Consider the following 25354-nt stretch of genomic DNA (forward strand, 5'->3'; position numbering starts at 1 on the left):
CTAGGAGGGTGGGCTTCACACGCTCATAGCCTTAGCCGCAAGGACTTCCTATGAGCTTGGGCTGCTTTGGCATGCTCGTTCTGATCATCTGAACTTTGACGCTATATGACAGGCTTCTCGGAAGAAGATGGTGGAAGGACCTCTTGATTTCCTCCTATTCACACTTTGATCTTGCCACTTGGAGAGCTTCTACTTTGCTTGAGTTGGTTCACACCGACCTTTGTGGACCTATGGGCACGGACTCGCTTGGGAAGGCCAAGTATTTGATGACTTCAATCGTTAGGTGTGGTCCTATTTTCTTAAGTACAAGAGCGGGATGTACTCTCGTTTCTGCAAGTGGAAGGTGTTTGTGGAGACATAGACTACCTTCAAAGTTTGCGGTGTACAAGCAGATCATGGTGGAGAATTTACTTCTAACCTCTTTTCTTAGTTTTACAAGGATCACGGCAATCGAGTGGAGTTTACCCATCGAACACACCTTCGGAGAATGGTGTGCTGGAGCGTGTGAATCAGACCATGCTTGAGATGGCCCCGATCGGTGCTGGAGCATCGAGGTCTTCATCATATCCTTTGGGGTGAGGTAGTGGCTACTGTAGTTCATATCCACAATTTCCCCTCGACTTCTGCATTACATGACATGACTCCCTATGAGGATTTCTTTGGTCAAAAGGCCTCCATGTCTCACTTCCACATCTTTGAATGTGATGCATTTGTCCATGTGGACAAGAAGAAGAGGAAGACGAAGCTTGACTTGAAGTCTAGGAAGCTCATCTTTGTGGGCTATAGCACTACCATGAAGGGCTATTGCCTCTATGACTCGATGACATGGAAGCTTGAGGTGAGCAAGGATGTGATCTTTGATAAGGCTTTGGCCTTCGAGGATCCTATTGATGGTTCTGTTACAGGTGGTTCTTTGTCATTGACTACTTCATTCTAGGTTGCCTCTTAGCACCCCTTCTTCGACTTCGGCTCCTCCCCTTCTCCTCCTCCACCCTCTACTCCAGCTTCCCTACCACCCTTGATGGATACAACTGCTACTTCTTCTTTGTTGCATACTTCCACCCCTTCAGCCTCCCCTTTGGAGTCTTCTAGGGTTGATCAGCCGTCAAAGGGGGAGCCTTCTTTAGATGAGGAGGATTTTCCTTTCCTTGGTGAGGGGGAGTCCCTACCACAGACAGGTGCCTTAGAAGTATCAGAGGCTACTCATTCTCCCTTGCACCAGGATGAGCTAATTAGATTTCTCGTTGGTACGGACAGCTCATATAGGATTTAGGTGTTTCTCACTTCCTGTTTCTCCTATCGGTCCATGTGAATCAGCTCACTTATAGGCTAAGCAGAATAGTTCACTTTGTGTGAACTATGCTTTTATGTCATAGCTTCTTCATGCCAGTGAGCCTACTACAGTTGAGGAGGCTCTTGCACAAGATATTTGGCATCAGGCCATGCAGGGCGAGCTCGATTCTATTGAGTGTAATCAGACTTGGGAGTTGGTTCCATGTCCCCTGAAGCGGTAGGTGATAGGTGTGAAGTGGGTTTATAATACCAAGTACCTTGCAAATGGTTCCTTGGACAAGCACGAAGCTAGGCCCTAGCCAAGGGTTTTGATCAAAGGACAGCCTTTTACTATTTTGAGACTTTTGCACCTACAACTTAGATGTCTACTATTCGGGTTATCTTGGCTCTCGCAGCCCACCACCGCTAGCTTGTTTATCAGATGGACGTCAAGTTTGCCCTCTTGAATGGTACCCTTGAGGAGGAGATTTATGTTTCACAGCCTCTAGGTTTTCTTGTGTAGGGGAAGGAGGACCATTTCTACAAATTGTAGAAGGCCCTCTATGACATGAAGCAGGCTCCTCGTGCTAGGTACCAGAGGATTGATCACTTCTTTCTACAGAGTGGCTTCCATCGATCCGCTCATGACCCTAGCCTATACTTCAAGGTTGAGGGTGACAGGTGTGTTTTGCTCATCTTGTATATGGATGATCTTATCATTACAGGGAGCTATGCTCAGGAGGTTGATCGTACTCGGGAGATTTTGCTACAAGAGTTTGACACGATAGATCTTGGGATCTTACATTTCTTCCTGGATTGGAGATTTATCAAATGGCATAGGGCATTTTTATTTTGTAGTATTGGTATATTTTTGAGCTTCCCTCGAAGTTTGGTATGGCTGATTGTCGGCCTATTTCTTGCCCCATGGACCCAGAGTCCAAGCTTTCGGTATCCGAGAGCTCCCCTTCCAGATGCCACCTGTTATAGGTGTCTTGTTGGTTTCCTCATCTAGCTTATTCACACTCGGCCAGATGTTTCTTTTGTTGTGGTCTTGTCTTCTTTCATGAAGACTCCCATTGAGGAGCATTGGAGAACGGCCTTGCGCGACTTTATCCTATTGGATCATGTATGGAGAGGGGTTCCTCTCTATGGTTGGAGTGATTTTGACTGGGTTGGTGATGTGGACTCACGACGGTCCACTACATGTTATGCCTTCTCCCTTGGATCAAGAGTTATCTCGTGGAGCAGCAAGAAGCCGTCTACCGTGGCCCTTTCTTCTATAGAGGCAGAGTATCGTGCATTATGTTCTACAGCTATGGAGGTAGTTTGGCTTCACCTCAAATTGGCAGAGATTGGCTTTACTCAGCCTGGACCTACGACGGTGCGTGTGGACAACTAGAGTGCTTTAGCTCTGGCAAAGAATCCTGTGTTTCATGCTCGCATGAAGCACATTGAGGTTCAGTATCACTATGTTCAAGAGTGGATCATGGATTTTGAGTTAGCAATGGCCTACTATCCCACATAGTAAATCTCTTCATGAAGCCTTTGCCCCAAGCTTCTATGCTTCATGACATGAGGTTGTTGGGTCTTCAGACACTCCCAAGATCTGAGAGGGGGTGTTAGCCTACCTATGTTAGTCTTGTCAGTCTGTTATCTCCTGGTTGTGAGCTCTTATTAGAGTCTGATGGAGACATAGGAGCTTTGGCAGTTTAGGTGCGTTTTTTTTTTTTTGTTGGCTTCCTGTCTGCATTCCTAGGCCAGTTTTTACTTTCCACAGTTTGTCTACACCTATCGGACATTCTCATTGTCGTCTAGGATTTTTCCGAGTCTCCCTTATTTTTCCTGGCATTTTTATTCAGTGACCAGCATTTCGGCCAGCATTTATGGCCTCTTCAAGATCAAGTTGGCTAGTTTACTATTTATGGCTGCACCCCCCACTTGGTAGGTAGACACACTCTTCAGTCTTTAGTCTTCCCTTTGCAGGTGCACACTTTGATACTCTGACTCTTTGAGGTTGGTGCTACTATCGTCATTAGCCTAATCTAGTGTCCTCATTGATGCTTTGGGCTGCATGCAAGGACTGTTTAGTCCATCTCCATTGTATTAGCATTCTTCTTTAGTGAGTGCAGTATTCTTCCTTCATTTTTTGCTTCCTCTCTCTCTCTCTCTCTCTCTCTCTCCCTCTGTGTTCGTGTTTTCCTTCCATTGCGCACTCTCACAAATTAAACTCCACAGATATTGGCCTAGGAGTTTGACATGACGGATGTTGGGATCCTACACTTCTTCCTTGGATTGGAGATCTATCAGATGGCACAGGGTATTTTTATCTCGTAGCACAGGTACATCTCCAAGGTTTTTTCAGAGTTTGGTATGGCTAAGTGTCGGCCTATTTCTTGCCCCACGGATCCATAATCCAAGCTTTTGGCAGCAAGAGATCCCCTTTGTGATGCCACCCGCTACAGGTGCCTCGTTGGCTCTTTGATCTGGTTGATCCATACTCGGCCAAACATCTCTTTTGTGGTGGCTTTGTTGTCTTCTTTCAAGAAGATTCCTACTCAGGCTCACTAACACAAGCTGCCTTGCACGTTCTGCGCTACCTACAGGGGACGTGATCCTACAAGATCATGTATGGAGAGGGGGCCACTCTTTCATGATGGAATGACTCTGATTGGGCGGGTGATGTGGACTCATGATGGTCCACTACTGGCTATGCCTTCTCCCTTGGATCGGGAGCTATCTCTTGGAGTAGTAAGAAGCACCCTACTATGGCTCTTTCATTTACAGAGGTTGAGTACTGTTTCCTTTGTTCTACATCTATGGAGGCAATTTGGCTCTGTCGTTTGTTGGTGGAGATTGCCTTTCCACAGACAGGATCTATGGAGTTGTGTGTGGACTGCCAATGTGCCCTTGCTTTGGTGTTTCATGCTCGCACAAAGTACATTGAGGTTCAGTACCACTATGTTCAAGAGTAGGTCATGGATTCCAAGTTAGTGGTGGCCTACTATCCTACTGCGGATAATGTGGCGGATTGCTTTACAAAGCCTTTGCCCAAGGCTTCTATGCTTCAGCACATGAGATTGTTGGGTCTCCAGACACTCCAAGGATCTGAGAGGGGATGTTAGCCTATCACTTTTAGTGTTGCCAATCTTTCATCTCCCGGTTGTGAGCTCCTTGACAGATACATGAGAGCTCTAGCATTTTAGTGTGCATTTCCTGAATTCTGTGAGCATTTTCAGCATTTCCCAGTGTGGGCCACTTTGTCGGACATTGCTTGTACCCCTGATTTTATTGCCACATCAGCTGTATGTTTTTCTGCATTTTAAATGCTGTTGACTGCATTAGATGCATTTGGCCAGCGTCAGGTCAGCCAGTTTTGGCTCATTTTCTGCTACATATAGCAGGCTGGCTGGCTGGGGTAGATCATCTTTTGCAGGCTGCTCCTCCGACTGCGGGCACACTCCTCCACCTCCGGTGCTGCTGCTGCCATCATCGTTTCAGGACAGATCTGGTGGCCTCACTGACGCCTCAGGCTGCGTGCAGGGACTGATCAGTCCATCTGTTTGTATTCAGTATTTATTTCAGTCAGTGCAGATTTCTTTCTTCCTTCATCTTCCTGCTGTCTTCTTTCTCTGTGTTTAAGTTACTTCTTCCATTGTGCACTCTCACACTATGAAGATCTTCACAAACTGGTTATGTCCTCGGGAAGGGGTGTGGGTAGCAATGAGAGGATGAGGGGCTGATGAAGAAGTGATCTGATTTGAACGAGGAATGAGTAGGAGTGAGGATGAATGCCCACAACATGCCCTAAGGACAAGAATCATGGGATTTAAGAAACTTGAGGACAAAAAGATGAGCAGTGGAACTATGAACCAAACCAACACGAAACTTAGGCGCATGCGCTTGTAGAGTGGATGTCAACTTCAAACTCCCACTTCCAAGTAGAGGCTCCAATTGTAGCAGGTTTGTAGATATTGAAAACACTCCTATTCACAACCTTATCATCTAGGTTATCCAATCAGTCCACCTAGAGGCAAGAGAGAACACACCCAACACAATGGAAAGAGGCGTGTTGACCTCAATGACCAGGAGGGATTGGTACTGGGGTCTTCCCTTTTCAAAAATCTTTTATATTCCCTGCTGTGAATTGTATCTGTATATACTGTTTTTTTGGGTTTGATGGAAGAGCAGCTCTGGAAAAATTATATTTTATCAATGATTATCCCATCCTCCTTAGTTCTGAGAACTAATTCATTCGAAATTAAATACTTTTTGGTTGCAGATCTTTGATTACGTATTTGATAGAATGGGTTTTGATGGCAGTGAGGTAATGACTTTGTCTTTCTTGAGTTTTATCTATGGCAAGATGGACACACTTTTGTTTTGCTTGCTTAAGAATTTTGCTTATCCGGAGGACAGCACAGATAGAGCATCCAGTGCTTTTAACAGAGTGCCCATGCAACCCTCTTTATTCCCGCAGCAAGATGGCTGAACTCCTGTTTGAGACTTACAGTGTCTCTTCTCTGGGTAATAACTCTTGTTTCATCTACAATACGATATGCATACTAGTCTGTAATGACTCTCCTAGGACTTGGTCGTTTGGATATTTTGTTTTGAGCTTTGCTGCTTTCAATATTTTTGAGTGGTATTTGGAATGCAGACGCATAGTATTTGCTAAACATGTTTTGTTGGTTGGTGATATCGATTGTGTGTTGTGTCGTTGTATGCTAAGATGCATAGTTTTTCTAGAAAATTTTGTTGGTCAGGGATATTTATGGTTCTTTGTGTATTTGTATGCTAAGGTGGAGACTTCAGCAAAGCTTGTCCATTAATACTCAATTGATCAACATTTGTAATTTTGTGATCATTTGGGACATGGTCCAGGTCTTGGAATAGATGGTGTTTTCAGCTATTTGCAGAATCAACGACTTGGGAATTGTGGGGCTGATGGTCTTGTGGTTTGTTCAGGATACACTACCACGCATTCTATCCCAGTAAGTCTTCTATTCCAGAAGAGAGAGCTTTTTATGTTGTGCCTTGTTCTTTCTCCTGTAAAAGCCCTCTTGTTATGCATTCACTATATATCGTCCAAGAGAAGTGATGATGACGACTGCTTTCTGCTGCTTGAAGAACAATTTTGGCATTGACAAATATGTGGATTCACCATAGAAAACTTGAATAGCGTTCATTCTTCTCTGGAAACCTGGTATTGTTTGAATGCTGTTATATTTACAGATACTCTCTGTTCAATCAGGGGGACACAAAGACACATGTCAAAGTTTTTCCATCCAATTACAGGAAGATAGACAGACGCACCATTCTCATGGCATTAATCTCTCTGCTTCAGAAGCATGTTGAATTTAAAGATTTCCAAGATCATTACACTCCTTATACCAGAGTCCTTAATATGATGTCAAGTTCCAACCCGAATGTTGCCCCGTCAGCTATATGATTTTAATGTTTTGAGACTTTCCTTGGTCACAGATTCTAAAACTGGGCCTTATATAAAATGTACTAAGGTTTAATTGGCACTAGAGCATGCTGAATGGGAATTTTTGATAAGATGTTAAGGAGCCATAAAAGTGAGGTTATGGTAACAGGAAGCATGTTACATTGGGTAGAGATGATGTCAAAGAGTAGAACTGATCTGCCATTGTTAGTCTGGAGGGTTTATCTTCAACTGGAACACTTTAATCCAACATCATTTAATGATCCTGTGCAAGTTTAATAAGACAAGCTAAAAGTGTTCATTACTAGCTCTCAGCCAATCCTGATTCTGTCAATTATTTCAGTTTGTGATGATGTTTCTAAATTCTAATGTATACAAAACATATTCAGCTTAGATATCGGATAATGCAGACCTACTGCAAAAATTACACTCCTTATTAATATGCCTTGTCCTAAAACAGGTGGTTTCTGGAGAGCCAGTGTTGGAAGCATGCTGTAGGACTAATGTAGGCGGATTTCATGTGACTGACTATCTTAAAAAGCTTCTAACTCTTCAGTATCCTTACCATATGTAAGTTATTCAATTGCAAGGTGCCACTGGTAGATTCTCAATTTTTGCATTTTTCATTATCCAAGCTTTTGATTTTCTTTGTTTTTGACTTTAAACTAGTGCAAGTCTGACGTGGGAAAAAGTTGAAGCTTTGAAGTTGGACCATTGCTACATTGCAGATGATTACAGTTCTGAACTTCAAATTTTCCAGGTAGCCATTTTCCTAGAGATCGTATCAAGTTTGCCTTGCAAATAGTAACTTGTGACTTTTTGAAGGTGCTCCAAGCTCAATGTTTAAGTGTTCTTATAATCAACATGCACTGTGATCTTAATATCTATGGCATCTCCACATGTAGGCCAACCCAGAGTTGGGTGGATATAGGAATATCATACTGTCGGAGGTGGTCATTTCACAGGTTCATGGGTGCCCATTCTGTAATTTATTGGCAGCCTCTTATTGTTTATTTGATTATTGGTTAACCTACTTTTGGTAGGACAACTCTCTATTTTTGTCCATAGAAGGAGGGAGTATTGCCATAGTCATTAGTCCTGTGCTTGCAGATTCTTTGTGTGGAGAGAGGGAGCCTGTGGAGTCTGTCAGCTAGCTCATGTCCCCATTTCTTATCTTTTATCTTTTGTGTTTACGTTGTGCATTGTCTATTTCATTCCACCATGCATTTTGCTCTTCTAACATGGTAGCAGATGTTTAGATTTGTTGGAGATAGCTCATGATTGTTGTGTTTCTTTGGTTTGTCTAGTGCAGGAGAATAGGTGTTATGTTTTGTCCTCAGGTGGTGGATGCGGCTGGGATTTCTACTTGCTGCATTGTCTTGCAGCTTCTGCAAGTGCTAGGCATGGACTTCTGTCTGTATTGACTCACCTGGTGTGTCTGCTGTGCTAGTGTGTCCCTTTGTGACATCAGCCCTTTGTCACTGCCTTGTGGGGTGATGTTAGCTGCAGTCTTACCCATGTGATTTGCTTGACTTCATGCTGATCGAGTGTATTAAATCTGCCCTTTTTCATGTGGTATAAGGTTGCTGAACGCCTTCCTGTTTTGTGCTTCTTGTGTTTGCACTTGAATCCTTGATTTGTGTGAATTGGTTTGATGGTGGCTCGTGCTTTGCACTTGCATGATTGAGTTTGTCCTTGCATTTGGCATATGTGCTTTTTGTGGCTAAAGCTTTTTGCAGGCATTCACACTTTGTTTGCTGTTCTTTCCGAACTGTGCAAGTAATTTCCTCCCTCATTTCACTTCGTAATGATCCTATTGCAGCTTTTGTGATCAAGAGTTTGATGGTTCTGACATATCTCGTGGAGTCGTGCCTGAGCAATATGGTGCTCAGTAGTGCTTTTCAGAGAGGTTGTTGGATTGCCTTTGGAGGAGTCTTTGTTTCCATCATGATGTGGTAGATTGGCAATCATGTGCATGAAGGCAAAGAGAAGGAATGGTGGGGGATGGTGTCACATTTGAAGAGAAGAAAGATGTGGAAGACATGCTGCTGCTCCATATGGTGGCACTCATGGTTATGTTTGTTGGAGCTTTGGTTTACTTGGGGTCCATTGATATTTTGAGTGAGTGGTTCTTCTCGACTCTAGTGATGTTTGTACACCTTACATGTTCCCAACCAAAAAGGCGGGAGTGCGAGGGTACACTGTCGTAGGCTAGTTGGACTAGTTTGACTTGAGAGGGGGATTCTTGCATTTGGACTTCTTTGCTAGGGTGCTTTTTTATTGGGACGCTTCCATTGGAGTGAACATTGGTGAGTATTCATGGTGCACCTTGAGTGTTCTTGTTCTTTGCTTGTTTGCTTGTGCCCGAGGGGTGTTGAAACTTGAAAGTGGTCATTTTGCAAGTTCACAAGCATCCATGCCAAAATTTATGGGCAGCCTCTTAGTATTTGTTTGATTATTGGCCAACCTACTTTTGGTAGGACGACTCCTCTACTTTTGTTGGGAGGGAGTGTGGTCACAAGCATTAATTATGTACTTGCAAATTGCCTCACACAAACCTTAGACCTCCTTAAATTTTACACCCTTAAACTTTTGTCTATAAAGGGAGGGAATGTGGTCAGAAGCATTAATCATGTACTTGCAAATTGCCTCACACAAACCTCAGACCTCCTTAAACTTCAAGCCAAGCTATTCTATTTTCTTAATCATGCGGTCTGTCCTCTTATAAACCCTTTCAATGCATGGCTTTTGTCCATCCACTATTCACATCAACTCATGATTGGCTTCATGGAAGTATTGATGATTTACACTTCATTTCAAAATGCATGATCTTGTATGGTGTTCTCTATTGCTCTACAAGCCCTTGACCAAGAAGTAGGCCATCCAATCCACTCATTACTTATCACTAATTGCTTTCATAGGCAAGTTTATCTTAACTACTATCTTCATCTTGAGAAAGTTATAGCCAAAGCATGCCTTAGAGAACTTTAAGAGATCTTTTTAGGTGAACTCTTATAGAATTCATTGAGAATGAATTGATGGCTTTAGATGAGATTGATTATATCCTTTTCCTTTTGGATGAAAGGTTCAACCCATGACAACTATCTTTCTATAAATTGCTCAAACAATGAGCGAAGTTGTGGGGATATGCTAGGGTTTGCAAAAGAAAGCATTGAGTGTATGACCATGATTGAAACATAGAGAACTCAAACACAAATGCAAAATGCAAAACACAAAACGCAAGTGTCAAAATGAATGATGTAAATGAATGAAAGAGTGTATAAGATGCTAAAAGGTAGAGTTGTTCAAGGACTGGTGGCTCTTGTAGGAGCAGGCTGCAAGAGGTGTTGATGTGTGTCATCCACCAGAGATGGTATAAGAAATACTAGTCTATAGATAACAAACACACTTGTACAGCAAAGCACATCTTGATAAAGAACACAGTTAAGGTTGGGTAATCAGAGACAATGAATAGTGAAGATGAATAATGAATGTTGAAAATATATGATGCTCAATGCAACAAACACACTACGCAAAGTGAATATTGACCCTTGAACTTTGTGTCTCTAGGACTGGGGCAGAGAGTATGAGCTAGAGAGTGTGTTGTACTTTGACAGAACCTAAAATGCAGGAGACAGCCGCTGACAGCAGCAAATGCAGATCTGGGAGTGTTTGGATCAGTGCAGGATAAAGTTGGATAGCACGAACAGTGAGCAACAGCTAGGAAAGAGTCTAGAATGGGCAGGTAACAGTTGCTGCAGCAAAACAGAGCTGCAGTGATGATGTGGTGAACTGTATGACCAGGCTTGCCGGTAAATGTAGATGCAGAAGATGACATCAGCAGCTGGCAGGAGCAGATGTGTGTCAAACGCAGGCTTGGAAGTGGTTTGTAGCAGTAAATGCAGCTTACAAGGTGATGTAGACAGGCTGAGAACAATTGCCAACAAGGAGAGAGGGGTTGGAAGTAGGCACCAGTTCTGGATGGCAATGGATGGCGGCTTGAACTGAGATATCCTCCGTAGACGGGGTGTGGATAGCAAAGACATGCATCAACAATTTGTAAAACAGGATTAGGGCTGAGTGGTGGGAAGCCTATCTATTTATAGAAGTGTTGATTTTCCCAAATTGGGGTTCGGCTTATGGGACACAAATACTCTCTAGGAACGCTCATTGTTTAATGAAACTTTGGTTAATTTGAGTATAGGGGTTGTGATTAAAGTGCTAATTAGTGCATAATGCATTTTACCAAGAAGGGATTGCCAAGGTAAAGCTCGAGCTCAGTTTTTGTCCCACGCGAAAATGCTAGGGCATAAGGCAAAGGGTGTTCGTCCGTTGCCTAATGACCTATCAAGACTACAAAGGCGATGGTTATCTTACCAAGGGAGCCCAAAGGGTCACCCTAGAGAGGCCAAGGCATCGGACAAAGGGTGCTCTTCGCAGCTCAATAGCTTGTTGAGCTAAAAAATGCATTATTACTTAGTTAGCTCTTAATTACAATCCCAAAAATCAAAATCACCAAACTTTTATTGAAAAGAAATGTGATCCTAGAGAGAGAGTGTGTCCTATAAGCCAAGCACTTATTTGGGAGGACCCATCCATCGATAAATAAATTGGCTACCCATCACTCTACCCAATCTCGTTTTTGCAGTTTGCAAGTGCCTTATCTTTGCTGTTCACACCCCATTCATAGTTTCAGCTGTTGCCCATTGCTGTCCATCATTTGGTGCATGCTGTCCAGCCATCTCCATCGATTGGTGACAGTTTTTGCCTAATTCTTGCTGCTGATCAGCTAGTGATTGCTTCCCACATTGTTCCATCTTGTCGGTTGTTGCACGTGGTTGTTAGATCAATATTTTCAACTTTTTTGCTATATGACCATTTGCAGGCTGCATTTTATTGATATCACCTAGTTGCTTGCATGCCATTGTCACATCAGTCAATGTTTCGCTGTTTTGCATCATTGCTATCCTACTGCGTCATCAGATATGGTTGCATTTTGTTGTTCTAGCCCTCTGTCTATCATTGATCCTTGTCACTGATCCGACCACACCTAAGCTGTGTTTTCTGCTGCCAAACATTCATGGAGGCTATTTATTGCGTTTTGGATGTGTTAGAGTACAACACACTCTCCAACTTGTACTCTTTGCCCTAGATCTAGAGACATGGGAGTTGGGGGTTAGTATTTCACCTTTGTATAGTACGTTTGCTGCATTCATTATTTGTTCGTCATTATCTTCTTTAGTGTTCATTGTCTCTAAGTCATCCTAACCCTAATTGTGTTGTTTATCAATCCATGCTTTGTTGTACGATTGTGTTTGTTATCTGTAGATGAGTATTTCTCTACATGGCCTATCAAGATCTACAAAGGCGAATGGAACCACTTGGAACCTTTTTTTTTTCGGGTTGGAGGAATGGTTTGGGTCCTATCAAGCATTTGCGTCCTTTTGGGAAATGAGAAGGGATGGTCAAATCCAACACACCACAAAACGAACATGCTATCTTGACCACCTAAGGGTGTTGGAGAAGAAGAAAAATATGGGGGATATATAGGAATATTGCCAAAGAGACTACCAAGGAGATTGCCATGTGAGTTGTTATAACTATAGTGGATCTAGAGTTGACTACTCTCTGACTAAAAAAGGATAAATATGCACAGATACATGTTTACAAGAATAGAAAACCGATGCATGGGGTAATGCAGGCTATGCTCATGCAAAATATTATGCGATAGTGCCACTTGGATAGTGCCCTTGCAAGGGAATTGTTCACTTGTCACAAGCGCCCTTTTACAATCATAATCATCCTGATGATACAGATAATGATACAAAGTACAAAAATAATAATTTTCTAAAGTAATTAAAGTCTCGTAGATGATTTAGATAATGATATAGGTACAAAATAATAATGTCTCTAAAGTAATCAAATTCTTGTAAACACCAAGAGAAGAAGAACGCTCCTTCCCATATCCAAGCAGTGGGTGCGCAAGCCACCATCAAGGTGCCTCGCAGAAAATGAGATGTTGATGCCGATCGTATCTGTTCTTGAAAATAGAGAAGAATCATAGCAGCCCTCAATGTCTCTCAATAATGTCTCGTAATATCATACAAGGCCATCCTGTCAAAAATGCCTCTGAATATATGTGACCATGGATTCTCCACCTTTGGCTAGCTTGCCAAAGTTTCCCCTCATGTGAGCACTAGGCTACGAGCCAATCCCGCTTTCTGTTACATAACGACCCATCATGAACCTAGATGTCAATCCTAGCTCTAGGATTTGAACCTGCTAGACTTCGGTTCAGATGTGTCAGGGACGTCCCTCTAGAACCTGTGCACCACTATACTTGTATAGATAGGCTTAGCTACCCCATCTTACCATCCTCTCACTCCCTCTCTAGCATTGGAGAGTCGTGAGGGATGACCTCATAACTTAGAGTAGAAAGTTGCAGAAGGAGAGGCTACCAGGCTCTTCCCTCGATGTGAAGACGAGGATCCCTTTTGCCCCTTGGTCTTTGCCTTGGCTGGCGGATCTGAATTGGAGTCTGAGAAGGACGATGACTCGGCGGAGAAGTCCACATCTTGCTTCTTCTTCTCCTTCTTCTGCCTGGAAGCCACTAACTCTTTACAGTCCTTCCACAAGTGTCCCTTCTTACCACAGTGATAACACTGGGCCTTCGACTTCTTCTTGTCACCCCACTTTGAACTTTGAAGATGCAAGAGGCTCACTAGAACCGGTACAATGAGACACAAAGATGCCTCATGCTCAAGCAACATGGAGGACATAGTACAACTAAGGCAATCTCTAGCAAATCTAACATGATGAATAAGGATGGTAAACCAATTTATGCTTAGATACTTGTTTTGAAGCATTATTCTAGCACGAAGACCCACATGCAAAATGGCATGTTATCTTAAACTGAAATAGAGTAAAAATGCCTTAATACCTTAGCCAATATTTAGCCTACTAGGGTTAAGTATAAAAGGCTAAGTTGTAACTAGCCAAGGATCTTTTTGCTATTTTACAACATTTCATGTTTGAGGTCTCAACCTCCCACCATCTAAGAGGGTACATACTCTTGGCCAGCATAGCTTGGGTGTGCATACCATGCTATATAGCCTCTCATCACTTGATTCTCAACCATTAATGGTAATATCGTTTAGCCTAGCTACCTTAGCTATGGTTTCTTGGTAAATAGTTTATTTCTTTCTATTTCTAATTTAATTAATCCTGTGGGAATTAGCTTCTTTACATTGATATCAAAGCACATCTTTGATCCAATGGGAAGGTCATTTTCATGGCGAATCTTATTACAAGATTAGGGACAGGGTAACTGGAAGACAAGAATTAGTCATAGGACTTGACAGAGTTAAAACTATGACTAGTTAAGGTTCTTTGCAGTAAGTTGTGACTAAATTTGAAGATCTTGAAGAAGGCTTGAAGAAATAATGGCATATTCAAGGTTATTTTGGTGGTTTGTGGTCAAATTGGGGCCATTTTGAAGGTTCTTGGACTTACTGAAGTCTAAACATGGTTTAGAAGAGTTAAACCGTGGTTACTTTTTGAAGCAGGGTTCTCTTTCCTCTTTCCAAGCTTCTTTGTGAAAGTTTCCATGGAGTTTTTTTCTCATATCTCTCTCCCATTGCCATAGCTCGTCATGCAACCTACAGAGGATGATTCCTGATGTCTTGGGCAACCTATTGACTACCCTTATGCTTAACCTTCTTGACCACGTGATGCAGGAGAAGGGCTTGGATAGTTTGCGCTGATTTTTCAACCTCCTTCCTTCCTAGAAATTAACATTCTTCTTCATCATTGAAGCTTCTCCTTCATTTGATTATCAATGATAGCCCTGACATGAAGTACTTGCCTTATACTAGTTCTTTCACTCTTATTTTTAGCCCCCTGAAGCTCTCTTCATAACCCTAACTATGGTTGAAAATGGACAGCATGAACATTTGAGAAATTTCTTGAAGTTTTGAGTTAATTTTGGTGCCTTTTAGCTTCAATAATTGAGAGGCAAGCATCTACAAGTGAGATTGGGCATACATTGAAGCTTTGAAGCAAGATTGAAGCATTTTTCCCATCTCAAATGGGGGCAAAATAGGGCAGTCATCAATATTCATCAATTTTTTTTTTCTTAAGCCTTCAATTTATAGGGCTTTGTTGTCTACAACCCGGGAAAGTTAGATTGAAGCTATTCTATCAAGATTGGGCTTGCATTGAAGCATTCCTTCAAGATTGAAGGCATTTTCAGCCTCTTGAACATGGCAATGTTTGAAAATTCTTGGAATTCTTGATTCTATCAAGAATTTGCATTCTTTAAGGCTCAAAGGATCTTCTTCAATATACTTCCATGAATCTTTGTTCCATGAGTTTTGCCTAAAAGTAGGTGGCCCAAAACCATGAGATAAGGGTTGACTATTTGAAACATGCTCTTTATTTGAAAGATCATGGGTTGATTTTTTCTCATCACTTCTTCCACCTTCATGAACTTGATTGTTAACTGCATTTTCTTTTTGCACATTACAGGACTGTGAGGTGTCCGCCAAGCTCATTCCAAGGTGCACCTTTATGTAGTCCATCAATAGGCTTTTCAAATGACGCCGCCTGACACTTCCTTGGAACATTGGGGTTTGTCACTTAGACCCCACTAAGTCTACATCGTAACAGAAGTGTTCCGACTAAACCCACTAGGATTGACCTGAATTTTCGGGTTCCTAAAATCAGAGGAGTCTCCTAACAACCAGCTAGCATCAATAATTTCGAGTTCCCACTTGTAGAGGATTACTTGATCTGAAGCGGACTTGCCATTGCACTTGGTTTAAAGAGAATGGGAGACGGTGGGGAGTGCGGTACATCAACCCTCTTGCCCATAAGGCCAAATCTCACTCCGGCCCCCTAAAACAATGCAAGTCGGTTCTACCTAATGAGTAGTTGGTCAATTTATTGTCTTCCTATTTTCTATTGTTGATTTAGAAAAGCTCCGAGCTAACCGGGACCACCCTACTATTGGACGGACCCGTCGGGGGTTACTCCCACCCGCTTTCCTTTGATAACGAAATCATCTTTATTTTTTAATTACCTACAATATATTTATTGGAACATATACAATGAGTTTCGAAATAGATGGGGATTCATTAAGGGAGACAAGAAGTGCCTAAGGACCAAAGTCCATGGAAGTGGTATTGGCGGACCAATCAGATAACCCCTTGTGTGAAGTGGAGGCGGATGATCTTGCCACTATGTGAGCAGTGGATCTACTCTATTTTGGTGGAGGATGACCCCGTCTCAATTGTGGATGTGGGGCTGAAGTGCCCTCACTTGATATGCTCAAGTTTCCAGGTGGGGGAGAGGGTTTATGGACTACCCTTGGCCTTTGATCAATATTCATCATCAAAGCGGTCGACCTTTTGGCAATGCTGAGAATACCTTTTCTTTTTAGGGTCATTTTCCAATCTGGTTTTAATCATGGAGGAGAGTTACTTTGCTCCTCTCTACTTGACTCGGTCTTGGTGTTGTTCTTCCACCACCTTACTTCACCTTTAGAGAAGTCAAGGCCCCCTCTAAATATTGGGGTTCCTATGAAATTGAACGAACAACCGAGCATAATGCAATAGTTGACACTCAAACTTACAGAAGGTGGGTAATTGGGGCTGTAAGATGACTTGTTGGATGGAATTGAAATATCGTTGTGATGAAACAAATTGACTTGGTTAAGCTAGTGGTAGCAAATTCAGCTAGAAATTGTTGATACTCAACCAACTTGATAATCAAATCATCCCTCTTAGTGATTTTGAAATTTGAATCCTTGGAGCTCATGGTTAAGGTTGATACGTTGGGTATGATTGAAAACTGCATAGCGGTCAACGAAATGTGCCCAATGCTTAGAGGCAAGGTCAAAGTATCGTAATTGGGAGTGAAATTTGGGCATAAGACCTTGCATCAACTTGATGATGGCACTGATATTTCTGCTCTTTCGAGAGTGAACTACATCATATGAGAACCATAGGTTGGGGTTTTTGCCTTTGAACAAGTTCCTACAAGCTTGGGAATCCAAGACATACTGCATTAGATTTTACCAAGTGCTAAAGTTAGACGTGTTACGACATAAAAGTATATGTCCTCTTTAGGACTTAGATTGTTATGAATGGAGTGATGAGTATCTTCTTCTTGAATATTACCAACATCTTGCATGGAAGTAGAAAAATCAAAAGTGGGAACAAAAGTAAACACTTGCATACTTGACATCAGAGTGGAACGAGGGGAAGAATATGAAGGTTTGTACTTCGTGTCTGCTTCTCCAATAGGATGGCTAGTCCCATATGGAGATTCCGTTCTTCTTGCAAAATCATTAGACTTGTGTGTAGAATCTAAGGACGATTAAACAATCTTACCTTTCGGTCATTGTTGGGCTCAATGCACGAGGGTTAAATCGTACTTGGCCCATGAGATCTCATAGGGTTTGTAGTAGACACCATGATAGTGAGATGTCTTTGCACTAGTGCTGGAACCTTGCTAGGCAAGTTGTGTAGCCCACTCTTGCTCTGTTCTTAGTATAGGATGTTTTGGAGATGGAAGTAATGTTGATGTGTTTGGAGTCATCTTCGCTTTGATAGTTCTTTTTTCTGATGAGACGAGCTTTCCAATTGAGAGTCTAGGTTTTTGTAGAGAAAACCTAGCTTTGATACCATGTAAAGAAATACTCATGTACAAGAACAAACACAATCGTACGACAAAGCGCAGGTTGATAAAGGACTCAGTTAGGGTTAGGGTAACTTAGAGACAATGGAAAGTGAAGATGAATAATGGATGCTGAATATATAGGATGCTCAATGCAGCAAACACACTATGCAATGTGAATACAAACCCTTGAACTCCCGTGTCTCAATGACCGGGGTAGAGAGTGTGAGATGGAGTTTGTGTTGTACTCTTGATGGATCCCGACATGCAGCAAACAGCCTCCGAAAGTACGAGCAGCAAATGTAGACTTCGGAGTGTTTGGATCAGTGCTGGATGAAGCTGGACAGCATGAACAGTGAGCAGCAGGTAGGAAACAGTTCACAATGGGCAGGTGACAACTGCTGCAGCAAAATGCAACCAGGCTGGGCAATAAAAACTTTAGAAGATGACATCAGCAGCTGGTGGCAGTAGATCTGTGTCAAATGCAGGCTGGAATGTGGTATTCAGCAGTAAAAGCACCTTGCAGGGTGGTGTAGACAGGCTGAGAACAGAGCAAAGAAAGAGGGGCTGGAAGCTGTTGCCAGCTGTGGACAGCAGCTCGAATTGAGATATCCTCCGTAGATGGGGTGTAGATAGAAGAGACAATGCCGGCTGAATGGTGGGCAGCTTGTCTATTTATAGAAGTGTGGATTCTCCCAAATTAGAGTTTGGGTTATGGGACACAAACACTCTTTAGAAATGTGCACCGTTTAATGAAACTTTGGTTAATTTGGGTTTTGAGGAGAGAACTGGTGAAGAGGTATGAAGGTAATAGAACTGCCAGAGGAGACAACTCATGATCCGCTGAGGGGTGCTCTGCACAATGCGATGCATAGATGAATGCTACATGATGAGAATGCGCATGTAGCAAGGTGCCACTTGGGCAGTGTTCCTCATGGGGAAAATTGTTCACTTGCCCAAGTACCTTTTTACAAAGATGATGATGATCATGCAATGCAAAGGATAGGTACAATAGGGAAGGGAGCCTAATGTCGAACTTCCCACTTTGATTTTTCTCTATTCCATCTAGAACCCTACTTTAGATCTACCATAGGTTATCCAATCTTAGCTTACATTGTCTTTGATGCACATTTAGGTTTTAGGCCATTGCTAGACACTCAAAGGTGTGCCACTTTGCACCTTGGTGCTTTATTTGCCATGAATCCACCCGTGCACTATCTATCTTCTCCATATTTGCAAGTACATCACTTTGTTTCCTTTGACCCTGTTGTGTGGGGAATCACGCTCTTGCACATTGCACCATCCTCCTCGGTTGCTCAAATGCATGAACCCTTTTCTTGTGCCCTCACAAGTTCCTTCTTTGAAGGAAGGCAGTGGATAAGAATCATGTAGCCACTTAGAGCTAGTTCCATCTTCTCAGATTGATCCTAAACATGGACCATGTATTGACGTTGATGCTCAGTCTCCTCCTTTGAAGGAAAAAGAGAGCGGTAAAGTCCAATCATCACAAAGAGCCTTGTGGCATTACTTGTTGAAGGGAGTGAGCCTTGAAGTGGAAGCACGGAGTGGAAGCAAGAGCTATGGTTAAAGGAGAGAGAGAGAGAGAGAGAGAGATGTGGGAACTCCAACAGTCACAATATGACTGGCCATCCCTTTATTCAAATGTCATTGAAAGAATAAAAAATGAAGTGACAATGATGGGCGTTCACTACATGCAGTGTGTAGGTGTGCGGGTATGCGAGTATTGTGAGTGTAACTAATATATGGGTGGTTAGGCACATGTGCATTCACCCCCAACAATCTCTCACTTAAAGGTGAATTTGCCTCTAGTGAGGAGAGAATAAGAAAAAAGTGAAAGTATAAATGTACGTGAGTACAACTGGATGAGGAAGACGTCATCTCTTCCCATGCCCATCAACTTTCTAAGGAAGGCAAAACGCTTTACTGAGAGACTTTTAGTGAGCAAATTTGCAGGATTTTGGTCAGTTGAGATCTTGACAAGCTCAATGGACTTGTTCTCATTGACCTCTTGAATAAGGTGGTAACACACCTCAATGTGCTTCGTTTTCACATGGAAGACCGGATTCTTGGCCAACTGAATAGCACTCATACAATCTGAATGCAGGGTAGGGACCACCTCAATAATGCTAAGGTCTGCCACTAGATGGCCTCACAGAGAACCTCCTTGCAAGCCTCAATGGTTGTAATATACTCTGCCTTTGTAGTAGATAGGGCTGTGCATTTCTGCACTGTGGACATCCAAGAAACACCATCTCCAGAAAAGGTGAAGACATAGCCAGAGGTGGACTTTCTACTGTCTGTATGTATTACATAATCAGAGTCAGTGTATCCCATGACTCGTGTATCTTGGCCACCATAACAGATGCACATAGCTGCTATGCCCTTCATGTACTTCATGATACCCTTGATGGCATCCCAATGCCGTTTGCTAGGTGTAGCCATATAGCGTGCCACAACTCCCACTGCAAATGCTACGTCAACACGAGTGGATATTATGGCATACATCAAACTGCCCACTGCGGATGCATAAGTGATTTGGGCCATCTGGGCCTTTTGCTCATTAGATTGTAGACAATCGGCAGGACTAATTTTCACATGAGAAGGTAAATGACAGCCAGTAGGCTTAACATCATGCAGATGAAACCCCTTAAGGACCTCCTAGATGTGCTCCTATGATAAGTAGAGGACCCCCTTAGAGCAATTGTGCGTAATGCACATTCCAAGAATATGTGAGGCTTGTCCCATGTTTTTCATCTCAAAGTTTTTCTTGAGCTGACCTTTTAAGGTATCCAACTCATCATGAGCACTTCCATCAATCAACATATCATCCACATAGAGGATCAAAATTGTGAGGCTATCATCACGAGCCTTCTTCGTGTATAAACACGGATCCATATCACTGTAGAATATCCTTGTGAATGCATAAAAGCATCAAACTTGTGGTACCATTTCCTAGGTGCATGTTTAAGGCCATAAATGCTCTTTCTCAATCTGAGGTGTTCCTTGCCATTTTTTGAAAAGCCCTTAGACTACTCCATGTAAATCTCATTATGCGATTCCCCACGAAGAAAAGTCATAATCCATTTGATAAAGATCCAAGTCAAGTTGAGCAACCAAAGACACTAATCATAGGGTAGTCATCTTCACAACAGGAGAAAAGACTTTATCAAAGTCCACACCATGTCTGCTTGAAGCCCTTAGCAACCAATTTGGTCTTGTATCGAGGCTTGGAGCGTCCAGGGCTACTTTTCAACTTATACACCCACTTGCATGGCAAAGCAAGCTTGCAACTAGGCAAAGGAACCAAATCCCATGTATGATTTTTTTGCAGTGAGTCATACTCTAACTGCGTAGCCCTCTTCCAAGAGTGACTATCACCTCTGCGCATGGCCTCATTATAAGTAAGAGGCTGACCAACATTTGTCACCATAACATAATCCATAGAGGGTTCAAATCGCGCAGGTTGTGGTCTATCTCTAGTAGACCATCTCAAGGCTGTGGAGATTATACATCCTATGGAGTATTAGGGACGAGGGCCATTGGGGCATTAGCTGTTGCGGCAGTCTGTCGAGCTGGTTGTACAATAATAGAAGGTTCCTCCTGAAATATCACTCTATGTACCTCAACGACATGCTTAGGCTGCTTATGCATTTTCTCATCATGGAAAACAACATCGTGATGGCTGCAGATAACCTTCCGAGCCTGCGGATCCCATAGGTGATAGCCCATCTCACCTGCATCTCCATAACCAAGAAAGATGCATTTCCTAGACTTAGGATCCAACTTATTGGCTTGTCCTTGGATATATGGCAGAAAGCCTCACAACCAAAGACACACAAATGAGCATATGAGGGAGGTTTTCTAGACCATATCTTATTTGCAACTTGATTGTCAAGAGCAGTACATGGGGACAAATTAATCAAGTGTACGATTGTAGCAATTGCCTTAGCCCAAAAATGCCGTGGTAAGCCTACCTGGCTAAGCATAATGGGAACTCGCTTTTGAATTGTCCTATTCATGCGCTCAACCATACCGTTCTAGGGTAGGGTGTACGGGGCGGTCAAAGTTGATGCTTAATATCGCTCGTCACAAAAATGCTCAAAGGCTTTAGAGACATACTCATCCCATTGTTTGACCTTAGGCATTTCAGCCTATACCTAGAATGGTTCTCAACCAAAGCAAGCCAATGCTGAAAGGTAGCCAAGACCTCCGATTTTTGCTTAATAGGATATGCCAAACCTTATGCATATAGTCATCAATGAAGGTAATGAAATACTTCGTACCACATAACGACTTGCAGGGCATGGGACCACATACATCTGAATGGAAGAGAAGTGATTGGCTGTGCGACAATCCTCATGGTGAGATTTAAGGCTTATGAAAAGCCAAGTACGAAGGAGGTAATGAGTTCAAAGTGGTAGATATCATCTGTGCATCCGAATAGTACTCATCAACATTCATGAGTTGCTCACGCAAGTCCTGAATTTTATTCAAGTGATCTTGAATAGAATCACCTTCATCCATTTTCAATGTCTCTAGCTCTTTCTTTCAGAAAGAGATGCGAGTCTCATTCTTGCCTGCAAACATCTGCTCCAAAGTTAGCCAAGCTTCTCGTGAAGAAGCTGCTAAACGAATGTGGGGGATGATTGACCGCTGAACTGCCAATGCAATTAGTGACAATGCTTGTGCATCCTGTGTATCCCATGCTTTTTGAGTTGCTGATCTTTGTGGGAGTGGCTGAAGTGGAGCATGCTGAGGTGCCTATTGTGCATGTCCTCCTGGAGGAGGTGTAGTTGGAGCCACAACTCGAGGTCTAGCTTCTTCTCCAATGGCATAATCCCAAATATTTTTTGCCACAAGTACATTCTTCATCATGAAGAACCTAAGTGAATAGTTATTTCCATCAAATGTGTCCTACTTGGATACATAGGTGAAGACATCTCCTCCCTGATTTGCCATGATAGTCAATTACCAAAAGAGGCAAAAGAGCAATGCCGAAGCGGGACCAAACTGGAAATCTGAAAATTTCCAGAAATTGCAGGAAATAACTTTTTGCAATTATTATACAAAGGTGCACTCTGTCAAAACTGTCTTTAATGCACGCAATCCAAGGTGCAATCAGTGTTCAACAACACTGTATCAGCAAAATCCCCAAAATTTATTGCCGCAGATTTGTTCAAACCAATCTATCAATGACTGTAACTGCATTACATGTGCCAATGTTCTTAAAAAACATAAAAGCCCCAAAATTTTTGATGAATATGCCAAAAAATTTGCATCTCTATGTCCCAGACAGTTATCTAGAAGTCTGTGCTTGCTTGCGTAGAAACCCCCACTTCCAGAAATTTATGCTGGAATTAAAAATTTTAAAAATTTTTTACCTCAGAAATGATGGGTTGACACGGGCACATGGACAGGCAAGCTGGTGGGCGTCAGAACTGTGGCGAGCTGATGCAGATTCGTCAGTCGCAGTCGTGTGGCGGCTGCAGGCTGCAGGCGCAGAAGGCTGACAATTGACGTGGTGAGTAATGCCACAGGCGGGCGGATTGCTTGTACTTTGAAGGGTGTGGCAGATGGCGAACGGACGACTTGAGTAGGCTACGAGCTGCAGAGGTGGCGTTTCCAGAGACGGGCGGCACTGGGGATGTGACTAACGGGCAGTGCAGGGGTTGCGTTTGCCACAGATGCAGGCAGCTGAAGACTGGGGGGGCATTGGTGCTGGGCGTGACGAGCAAGGTATAGGCGATGCAGGCAGAGGTAGCGTGACTGATGGGACAGTTGGCGTTTGGCTAGGTGGCTTCAAGAAGCAAGTCAAGCTGCTGCAGAGGGCTCTTGTGGTCTTCCACTAAGGCGCTATTGGTGAGGCAGCTGATGGGGCAGAATTGGATTGAGCGGGGAGCTCCCACAAGCTGAGCGGAGCTACGAACCTCAACTGAATAGAGCCAATGCTCTGATACCAAATGTGACAAGAAGGAAGGTTCGAAGCTCAGCACAGAAATCAATAGACAATATGAGAGTGAAGTACCACACCCAATGCAATAGACTGAAAGAGTGTAAACTGAAAGTACAAGGTACAACCCTTAAACCTTAGGGTTGTATGGGGTGTTCACACCCGAACACGATAAGTGCCCGTAAGTGTGTCATAAGCACATACGAAATAATACCATAAGTTTGGGGGGAAAAACCTCTCCTACCGAGAGTAAAAAGTGTCCGAGTGTCCTACTGATCACCGACACTCCTATGTGAGCGTAGGCATAAGTGAAATACCCAACAGTATTTAGATGGAGTATTGCACGATTTCGAACTCGATCACACACTTTATTGATCAAGACAGGTGCTTGGGGTGGACAAGCAAAAGAGATGAGGTTATTAAAGCTGTGTGGACTACAGAGTGTAGAATCAGAGGAGCACATGATTATAACATGCCCAACATATGCACACATATGGGCTGACTTTGATATCCCTTTACAGGAGCCACTTCACCAGTGTCTGACCACTACTCCTATATCGAAGTTAGGGGCTCTCATCACCCGCATGTTACACTATCGGGAGAACCACGCTGCATAGATTGTTCTTTCACCATAGCTACCCTTTCCTACCATGGGGAGGAGAATCATTGTATATTTGCAAAGGTCCCATGGGTCATAATTTGGCCTTCCGTGGACTCTACTCTACTTTTCTCTCTTTTCCCTGCTCTGCTCTGCTCTCCTCTACTCTACTTTGAACTCGATCATACACTTATCGAGACAGGTGCATGGGGTGGACAAGCAAGAGAGATGAGGTTATGCAAGCTGTGTAGACTACAAAGTGTAGAATCAGAGGAGCACATGATTATAACATGCCTAGCATATGTACACATACGGGCTGACTCTACTCTACTCTACTTTGAACTCAATCACACACTTTATTGATCGAGATGGGTGCATGGGGTGGACAAGCAAGAGAGATGAGGTTATGCAAGCTGTGTGGACTACAGAGTGTAGAATCAGAGGAGCACATGATTATAACATGCCTAGCATATGCACACATACGGGTTGACTTTGATATCCCTTTACAGGGGGCACTTCACCAGTTTCTGACCACTACTCCTATATCGAAGTTAGGGGCTTTCATCACCCGCATGTTACACTTTTGGGAGAACCACGCTGCATAGATTGTTCTTTCACCATAGCTACCCTTTCCTAGAATCATTGTATGTTTGGAAAGGTTTCATGGGTCATAATTTGGCCTTCTGTGGACTCCTACTCCTACTCCTCCTCCTCTACCCTACTCTACCCTACCCTACCCTACCCTACCTCTACCTCTTCCTCTCCTCTTCTCTTCTTCTTGCTCTTTCTCTTTCTCTTTCTCCTTCTCTTCTCTTATTGTTTTGGCTGTCCTTGTCCTTGTCCTTGTTCCTTGTACTCCCATCATCCATCCTATTTGACTAAGACTGAAATATATGCTTCATTTGGAGAAGGATGTGTTGCAACTGAACATGCTTCACATAGAACTGCATACACCAGCCATGGTAGGCCCACTTCATGACTTTGTACCACTAGAAAGCGTGGAGATTCACATTACTCTCATATCATAGCCCTTGAAAGGAGGATGAAGTAGATGGAATGCTGAACAGGGAATCTTGATGTGCAAAAGTTGTTCGAAAAAAACAATGAAAAGCAACCTGAGCTTTACAACATGAGTCCTTTATGCATGTTCACATGTCGCTGATCCTATTGCCTTTGTAAAGGAGTCTCTCGCATAGGGATGTGTGACTGTACCTCATGGCTTGGACCTACTATGTTTCTTGAACTTAGAAGGTTGTCTAATTTCTAAAGATATTTTTGATAAGGAATTGGGTACAATATACACCATCTTGAAGGAAAGTGAATATGGCTGGTCTGAAACTCAAAGTTTGCAAATATGATAATATTGTATAAACTTGTCTACCTTGTTAAG

General features: G+C 42.8%; 1 protein-coding gene across 3 annotated transcripts in view; it reads left to right on the forward strand.

Annotated features, from left to right (window-relative positions):
* Positions 1-25354, forward strand: part of ARP5 (actin-related protein 5) — a 63269-nt gene that overhangs the window by 19977 nt on the left and 17938 nt on the right. For 2 of the 3 annotated variants that reach the window (XM_087682721.1, XM_087682722.1), the window contains 5 exons: positions 5552-5596; positions 5694-5796; positions 6154-6263; positions 7179-7288; positions 7388-7478. In XM_087682721.1, the coding sequence (XP_087538847.1) occupies positions 5552-5596; positions 5694-5796; positions 6154-6263; positions 7179-7288; positions 7388-7478 (459 nt within the window). Of the gene's footprint in view, positions 1-5551; positions 5597-5688; positions 5797-6153; positions 6264-7178; positions 7289-7387; positions 7479-25354 lie in introns of all 3 variants that reach the window. The other variant, XM_087682723.1, reaches the window with a different exon arrangement.

This window comes from Lygodium microphyllum, chromosome 8 (assembly GCF_053477565.2).
Source record: "Lygodium microphyllum isolate KBCC chromosome 8, Lygodium_microphyllum_v1.1.10, whole genome shotgun sequence".
Taxonomy (NCBI): Eukaryota; Viridiplantae; Streptophyta; class Polypodiopsida; order Schizaeales; family Lygodiaceae; genus Lygodium; species Lygodium microphyllum.